A 9,017-nucleotide genomic window follows, 5' to 3' on the forward strand; every position below is an offset into this window, starting at 1 on the left:
AATGGTGGAGGCCTTGAAGCACATCAGAATTATGGAAAAATGAAGCTAATTAATAATTTTATGATTTTTTTAACAGATGTTAACAAGTTAAATACTTCAGATGTATAAGTATACTGCTGTGCCAAAAACTATTAAAAGCTCCAGCACCAAAACTAATAGAATCCAGTTTGATGTTATTTTCAACTATTCAGGAATATCAAAACTATCCAGGAATAAGAACAAAAACTAGAACACCCATCAACATTTATAATAAATTTTTACCTTAAAACTCCAAGTGAGTAAAACAATGAGGAAAGTGAACATGAGGAATATATATATTTAAGGGTGAGATCTTAATCAGTTGTGGAATCAAGGATTATGAGGGGAATGGGTCTGGGTGGGTTTCTCTTTGGAGGGTTAGTGTGGACTTGTTGGACCGAATGTCCTGTTTCCACACTGTAGTGAATCTAATCTAATCTAATACCCTGAGCTGCTGCATCACTGCCTGCTTCAGGAATGGCACTGTCTCCAATCATAAAACCCTACAACAGATAGTGAGGACAACTGAGAAGATTATCTCTCTCCCCTCCATTAGACATTTACACCTCACGCTGCATCCGAAAGGGTAAGAACATTGTGGAAGACCCCACACACCCCTCACTCAAACTCTTCACCCTCCTGCCATCTGGCAGAAGTTACCAGAGCATTCTGTCTCTTACGGCCAGACTGTGCAACAGTTTCTTCCCCCAAGCCATCAGGCTCCTTAACACTGTCTGATCAGACACTTTCCTACCTGGAATTCTTTTCACGACTTTGAATTGCTGCTAGAAAGATCTCCATGCATTATCATTCTTCTATTACACTGTAACCTGTGTGTTTTACATTTCTTATGCACTTTATGCCATGTACGATTGTGTAGTTTGTGTTGTCCATGTAGCACCCTCGGACCTGGAGGAACACTGTCTTGTTTTTAATGAATCAGTTGGATATGATAGAAATGACAAACAAAAAGCTACACTACTCTACTCTAATGATGATTATGAATCGACTGTTGATTCACTAATGTCCTTTAGGAAAGGAAACTGCCATCCTTATCTGGTCTGGCCTACATGTGACTCCATACCCACAACAATGTGGTTGACTCTTAACTGCCCTCTGGGCATAAGTATTGGCCTAGCCAGCAATGTCCTCATCCCATGATGAATTAAAAAACACTCTGAGAGAGGAAATTCTTCTAGTTCTAGAGGGGAAACATCCTCTCAGCATTCACCTTGTCAAACTCCTTAAGAATCCTCTATGTTTCAATGAGATCCCCTCTCATTCTTCTAAACTCCAGTGAGTACAGTCCTAACCTGTTTAGCCTTTGTTCGACCTATGCCAAGTATCCTAGTGAATGTTCTCTAAACTGCCTCCAATGTCAAGATATCTTTCCTTCAGTAAAGGGACCAAACTACTCCCAGTACTCCAGATGTGGTCTCACCAGCACTTTCGATAGTTGCAATAAGATTTCCCTACTCTTATGTTCCAAATCCCTTGAAACAAAAGTCATTCCTGATTACCTGCTGCACCAGTGTGCTGGCCTTCTGTGCACAAGTATGGCCAAGTCATTTAGTATTGCAGCTTTCTGCAGTTATTCTCCATTTAAATAATATTATGTTCTTTTCCTCTCCCTTCCAAAATGAACAACTTCGTATTTTCCCACATTTTACTCTGTTTGCCAATTTTTTGCTTACTTACTTAAACTATCAATCTATCTCTGTAAACTTTTTGTATCCCTCTCAGACTTAATTTCCACTTTTTTTTGGGGTCATCTGCAAATCTGGCTACAAGTCATTCCCTTCCTCCAAGTCATCAATACACATTGCAAACAGTTGCAGTACCAGCACTGATCCCTGCGGAACTCCATTAGTCACAGGTCACCAACATGAAAAAGAACACCTTATCCCCACTGTTGTTTTTTGCCCATTAGTCAATTCTCTATCCACACCAATACATTACATCCAAAATTGTGGGCTCTTATCTAATGATTTAATGTTTTGTAAGATGCCTTGTTGAATGCCTTCTGGGATCCAACTACTGGTTCCCCTCTATCCAGTCTGGTTGAGACTTTCTTGAAAAACTCTAATAAATTAGTCAAACACTGTTTCCCTTTCATGAAGCCATGCTGACTCTGCTGGATTTGATTATGATTTTCCAAATGTTCTGCTGTTACTTCCTTAATAATTGATTCCAGTACTTTTCCAACATTAGGTATTAGACTAATCCGCCTACAGTTATCCACTTCTGGCTGCCCTACCTTTTTGAATGTGGGTGTCACTTTAGCAGTTTTCCAAATCACTGGTACCTCCCCAGAATCCAGTGATAAAGTTACAACTGATACATCCACTATCTGAAACAGGGGGGATGGATGCAGACATTCATTCGGAAAATCAAACAGCCTATGTAAGCAGAGTTAATTAGTCTAAACTTGATTCTTGCAGAGGCACAGGCTGTAGTGGACTACCTGAATATCCAACTATATTGTGCAGTAGTAAATAGCATATGTCAGTAGCTAAACATATGTGTTCTCACATAATGTCCAACCATACACTTTACAAATAAAGGTTGTTGGATAGTGGAACTCTCAGCAAAGAAGTCTGACACCAGTTGTGTGATGCCTATGGCTGTCATGGCTAAATTAGTCCTTTTGGAACTAACTCAAAATTAGATTTAGGACCAGCCTGGTCTAATATTTCTAATGCATACTACATCACACTTTTATTCATTGAACAATTACTATGATCAATACAAAACCTCCCTCACATCCAACAACTGCAATGTACCTGTCCTCTTTCAAACTTGTTGAGGTGGTTTGACATCTTCAGGCTACGTTCTCCAGTGTCTGTTGTCTCACCATAGATGTTAATGAAGACATTGGCATCTGTTCCTGCACCCATGACATTTCCAGTAATTACGTGAACTGTGTATGAGTTTTCTGCAAATGGGACAGTCATGAAGCAAACATTGTTGATATCCCTGGTTGCATTTTGCAAAATTGTTGTGACAATGCAATTCTAATCACTTAATCTTTCAAAAAATGTTTGTTGCTCTGAAGGGGTAATTCTATCTGAAGTTGTCTTTCAGAAACCTCTCGGAATCAGATACAATGTTGGATTGACACCTGCACACTGTTACTCTCTACTAATGTCAATGAAGAGCACCATCTCATGAGATGTAATATCGACATTTTGCTCAAACCTGTTTGTTTCCCAACAGTTTAAATTAGTGGCCAGAATTTCTATCAATATTGGACCAACCTTTAGGCACTTGGCACACAATGACAGGGGATATAATAAAGGGATCAGATTCACTCCAGTTGAGTTTGAGATGGAGACTAATGGAAGAACTGGGCAGCCTGTGTACAAAATGTGTCAGGAAAGAATAAGGCCTCATGTGAAGATGAAAATCCTCAGGACTTTTGGTACAAGTTGGGTTTTCTGGAGGGACAGGACCTAATGTATCACGGTATCACCTGAGGGGTGAGATATTGTGGGGTTTAAGGAGTAGACGCTCTACCCTCACCATACATGAATAGAATCTCAGAAGAAGAAAAAGGCTTCCAACACAGAATGTTCTTGTAATCCACCCTAAAGCACTGGTGCTGAAGGCTGTCAGAAGGTTTTGTTTTCCATCAATAAGAATGCCGAGGTTAAGTACAGAACAAGTTAGATACAGTGTAAAGTTTCCTCAGGTGTGGCATGTTTTAAAATCAATTTACATTCCCTGTTGCTTGTTTGATGTCCTGAAGCCTTAATACTTCATATAAAACAGAAATCAGGAATTAATTTTTAAATAACGGGGTCATACAGAACTTGGGTTTTACTGAAAAAAGACACATTTATTGATGTTTTGTGTCTTGTGCCCTTTAGGATGTGTGCAACAAAAAGCCAAAATAAAATGAAAACAACAATTATGCTGCAAGGAGAGTACTGATTGGTCGTCAAATGGAGACTGATTGTTAGAGACATTGCCACAGAGAACGCACCTGTTAGTGGTGACTGACAGTTAACTGTCAAGGTTTCTTTAGATTTTAAATTTGGACAGCTGACTCTGATTAGTGAAGGCATTGCCCTGAGTAATGAGAAACAGGTAAAACCAGCTTTTGTACATTGCTACTATGTAGTAGCAAAGCAAAAGGCGTTGGACACTAATAGGATACTACTGTCAAGCCAAACAAAAGTTCTATTTATCATATCAATGAGTAATATGGTATTTGACTTTCAATGCCAGTTACACTACTATGCAGGCCATCCATTCCAAAGACTGGCAGATTTCATCAAGCAACATATCCTTTTAGCTGTTTGCAATCACTGAACTATATCCAATCAGCCTGTGCTTGCAAGATTCACACCAGTAACCAATGGTTGATGCAACTCCACAATTTGACAGTAGTTGCTACACAATGCTGAGTGTGTGAGGAATTATGCTGACAACCAATGTAGGATTGTCAGTCAGGCTCACAGCCTAGCAAACTTGTGTGTATTTGAAGCTATCTATATTAACACACAAAGCTTTGTTCTTTCTGTCTATAAAGAACATGTACACAAACTGCAAACTTCTGTGCAACAAAACTGGTGACAGCCATTCTCTAGTTCACTTCTCATGGCAATGTCTTGACCATTCTGAGTCAATCTGCTTGTTTAAAATTAAACAAAGTTTGCCAGTCAGCTACCACTTATAATTAATGGCACATTCTCCATGACAATGCCTCTGCAATAAGAGACCATGTGCCAATGAATCAGCAGTCTCCTCCTTGAATTAGTATTCACCCGAATTGCCCTGATATGGAAATGAGCAGCCAATATTGCAAAGTGTCAGTGGGTTTCCCACTCCACTCAGGAATCTTCAATAATGATTGCCAAATGGAGTGAGAACAATTTAAAAAGAAACATTTTAATATGGGCCATCTGGTACTAGCCCAGAGTGGCCTCCCCTCTATTATCCTTCCCTCCTGTTCCAATTTACCTCAAGCTGCAAACTCACCAAATTTGACACGGGAGAGCTTCAATAGGAAGTATAACAGATGCTAGGATTGCTCCTAAAGTGTTGGAATCAATGCTAACATTCAATTTTGTGAGCCATTTGGTTAGTATTCATCTGAAAATGGGCCATATCCAATTTCTACAGAACTGTGTTTTCTGTTACTTGTAGTGCTCCGAATGCTCTCTCATTGCATAAAAGGAACATGCACTCATTCATAGAGGAAAAAGTACATGGAACTTGTGAACTGAGTTTATTTCCATATTAAAATTGAGCAAGTGGCCACATTAGCACACAGGACTAGCATTAGATGATGGTCAGTGAGGAATGGGGAGTGAATGCCAAGGTCAGGAGAGTGTTAAGTTAAAACATACAAGATAAAAAAAAGTGAAAGAAGTTCAGGCAGAAAAGTATGTGCAGGCTATATATTTTGGGAATAAAAGTTAATTCATCTCAGGTAATTCCAGTGTATTACGTCTGCTTTCACTCCTTATTGTGTAGCCTGTCTTTTTGCCTGTCCTACCCTCTCATGACAACCAATTTTTAAGTCTGGCAAGGGAGCTTTCACTCAGTGCAATGGAAACAATGTGTGAACATTGAATTTGGGCTGATAACTTTGATCAGTGTTTTGCTTGGGATGTCTTTTTGTTGATTTCGTCAACATTCAATGGTAAGTGAAAACGACACAACAACAAAGACGTACAAATTTTGAATTGTGTACTGGAATATTGGTTGACAAACATTTTCTTTTAGTTATTGTGACTTTGGTTTGACTGAGTGATTAATTTAGTGCTTAGTCTGTCACTTAATTACCATGGAGGAGAAAGTGAGGGCTGCAGATGCTGGAGATCAGAGCTGAAAATGTGTTGCTGGAAAAGCGCAGCAGGTCAGGCAGCATCCAAGGAGCAGGAGAATCGACTTTTGGGGCATGAGTCCTTCTTCAGGAAGAAGGGTTCATGCCCGAAACGTCAATTCTCCTGCTCCTTGGATGCTGCCTGACCTGCTGCGCTTTTCCAGCAACGCTTAATTACCATGCCATGTTTATGACTAATGTCATTTATTAATTTGAAACGCTAAACAAATTGTGAAACCATGTTATTTTTGTGGAAGTACTTACACCCAAACAGAGGGTGTCAAGGTATTAAGTTTGCCCACTGGGTACTATTTTCCCTAACTCACCTTCCAGGTCATCGTATTCCTCTGGCAAGAGCTCCACCACGAGCTCTCTGTCTCCCTCATCTCTGGCAAGCCAGCGCTGACAGTTGAAGGTGTAGGTCTCCACCACCTCTTCTTGCAGGCCATCAGCATCCTTCTCAACCTTCTTCTTCTTTTTCTTCTTCTTCTTGTCATCCTCCACGACCCTGAAGTTTAGTCGATTGATTGTGACTGACTCCAGGAACCAGCCTGGAGCTAAGCCACTTCCATCATGACCAATTCGGAGCTTGATCAACCTGCCAACATTCCGGGCCTCAACCTGTGTCCATGAGAATCAGCTGTTTCAGTGAGAGCGCCAAGTCTGAGTTACTCTACACTTTAGATAATCTGAATGTGAAGAGGTGTACATACCAGGTAAAACCAGCTCACTGCAAACACAGCTTTTACTGCTCTTTGTTTTTTTTTAATGGTGATGGATAGTATAAGTCCCATTGATACCAGCTCACCAATTATCTGTGTGCTGGCATGGCTAGCTGAAGCCCTGCATTTCTTTAATACTTTGACTGGCCTTGATGGGCTTGGGGGTGGGGTATGCTTCGTACCCCCTTGCTGTGTGAAACCCTGGTATCAGAGGGAGGGGCATCAATTGGAATCTGCCCCTGTACATATTGGTTGCACTCCATCTCACTGCCTCACTTAGCTACTGCAAACTCTTATTGCCACCCTGGGATGATCTTCATATCCAGTTCAACAGTTTCCACTTTTTCCAGGTCCATGTCACATTTCCCCACTTACTTGGCTACCTGGTGTATCTCATATTGAGACATAAGTGAGTGAAAATCTCTTCAAAGAGATTGAAGCCATTATTTTTGAATTCTGCTACAACTCATGCTTCCAACATTATCTCTCTTACTTGCTGGTCACTCATTTCAATCTCAATCATGTACAACAAGGCCGCTTTTGTTTGACAGAGCTGAGCTCCATGCCTGGTTTGCCATAAAGCCTTCTTACTTTCATCTTTTTGTATGATCACCCATCTCAATCTCCCTTTAGCTTTCAAATGCTGTTGTCTCCACTGCCCCTCCTTCAATTAATCTTCATCCAAGCCTACCTTAAACATCTCTGTCGCTCCTCGCACAAAATTGTCTGACCGACTTCGAAGGCGGACTACTTCTGTCTTTCCAACCTCTCCATATATCTGGATGAAGACTTTGGCATCAGTGCCAGCTCCAGTGACGTCTCCTGTGCGTACTGCTACTTCGTAATTGATCACTGGTCAAAGACACAGGAAATGGAAGTGAGATACACAAAGATGTAGGTGCACAACTAGATAGCCAATGGCAAAGTGCCTAACTGAGGGTAAATTCACTGCTCCTGCAGTAAGCTGCACTGGAAGGTCAAGTGGACTGGGATTATGTGGTAATGTGTGTGTGTTGCTGTCCCTCAGAAAGTGGATGTCATTTGCTCATGGCAGGAATGTGTGGATTGAGTCTTTTCATAGGATGAAGTTGTTGGGTTGCAGCTAGTACACTGACCAAGAGATGCTCCTGCTCTTACCATCTGCCATCGATGTTTTGAAAACTAGAGTTGGAATGCTGCGGGCTCATAATATTTTCACATTCCCTTTGACAGTGTATTCCCACTCCACCTAAAGGATCAGAAATTTACCATCAGGTAGCTTTGCACGTTGGAAGGAAATGGTCAAAAATTGGCAGGCATCAGGTAAGGTGAGACAGCGCATAGACCTCTTTTGTTCAGGCAACAAGGTAACACCACTAGAGTTCCACAAAAAAGCAAGTACATAAAACATTTTCTATCCAGAGGCCAAAGTACCATCAGTTGTTGCAGCTGTGCTTTAGAATCAGTAAAGTCAAAAGGATTCTTCTAAAGATGGGAAGCCGAGGAAGAGCAAAGCAATGTGGCTGATTCCTACTTCCAGCTGATTGGCGTTTGAGGAAAGATTAGAAGACTCACCAGCCTTACAGAGGCTGAATGATAGAAGACCCTCATATGGATATCGACTTCAAAATGGAATAGAAAAGTTTAACCTGGAGCATTATGTCAAACTAAATTATGTAGGTAAAACATAGCAGTAGGTGGAACAGCTTGTCATGGAGCCCACAAGAGAGCAGGCTATTCTGGACCTAGTGCTTTGCAATGAACCAGACTCTATAAAAGATCTTAAAGTAAGGGAACCCTTAGGAAGTAGCGACCATAATATGGTAGAGTCCAGTCTGGAGTTTGAAAGGAAGAAGGCAAAATCGGATGTACCAGCTGAATAAAGGTAATTATGAGGGCATGAGAGAGGAACTGGCTAAAATAGACTGGAAGCAGAGGCTAACCGGGAAGACAGTAGAGCAAAAATGGCAGGAGTTTGTAGGTATAATTGAGGAAACTGTACAGAGGTTCATTCCCAAGAAAAGAAAGATTAACCGGGGAGGGATTAGACAACCTTGGCTGACAAAGGAAGTCAGAAATGTATTAAAAGAAAAAGAGAGATCCTATAAAGTGGCTAAGAACAGTGGGAAATCAGAAGATTGGGAACGATACAAAAGCAAACAGAGGATAACAAAGAGTGTAATAAGAAATGAGAGCATCAAATATGAAGGTAGGCTAGCCAGTAATATTAGAAACAATAGCAAAAATTTCTTTCCGTACATAAGAAACAAACGACAGGCAAAAGTAGACATTGGGCCACTTCAAACTGATGCAGGAAGCCTAGTAATGGGAGATAAGGAAATAGCAGGAGAACTTAACAAGTACTTTGCATCAGTTTTCACAGTGGAAGACATGAGCAATATCCCAAAAATTAAAGGGTGTCACGGGGCTGAATTGAGTATGGTTGCCATTACGAAAGAGAGAGT

The 9,017-nt window shown here is 40.8% G+C and overlaps 1 protein-coding gene across 1 annotated transcript in view; it reads right to left on the bottom strand.

Annotated features, from left to right (window-relative positions):
* The window catches only part of LOC122562013 (lipoxygenase homology domain-containing protein 1-like), a 222,353-nt gene that overhangs the window by 54,624 nt on the left and 158,712 nt on the right, over positions 1-9,017 (bottom strand). The window contains exons 26-28 of the mRNA XM_043714444.1: positions 7,265-7,425; positions 6,178-6,472; positions 2,802-2,953 (exon numbers count right to left, since the gene is read on the bottom strand). Of these exons, the coding sequence (XP_043570379.1) occupies positions 2,802-2,953; positions 6,178-6,472; positions 7,265-7,425 (608 nt within the window). The remainder of the gene's footprint in view (positions 1-2,801; positions 2,954-6,177; positions 6,473-7,264; positions 7,426-9,017) is intronic.

The sequence above is a fragment of the Chiloscyllium plagiosum genome, chromosome 1 (assembly GCF_004010195.1).
Source record: "Chiloscyllium plagiosum isolate BGI_BamShark_2017 chromosome 1, ASM401019v2, whole genome shotgun sequence".
Taxonomy (NCBI): Eukaryota; Metazoa; Chordata; class Chondrichthyes; order Orectolobiformes; family Hemiscylliidae; genus Chiloscyllium; species Chiloscyllium plagiosum.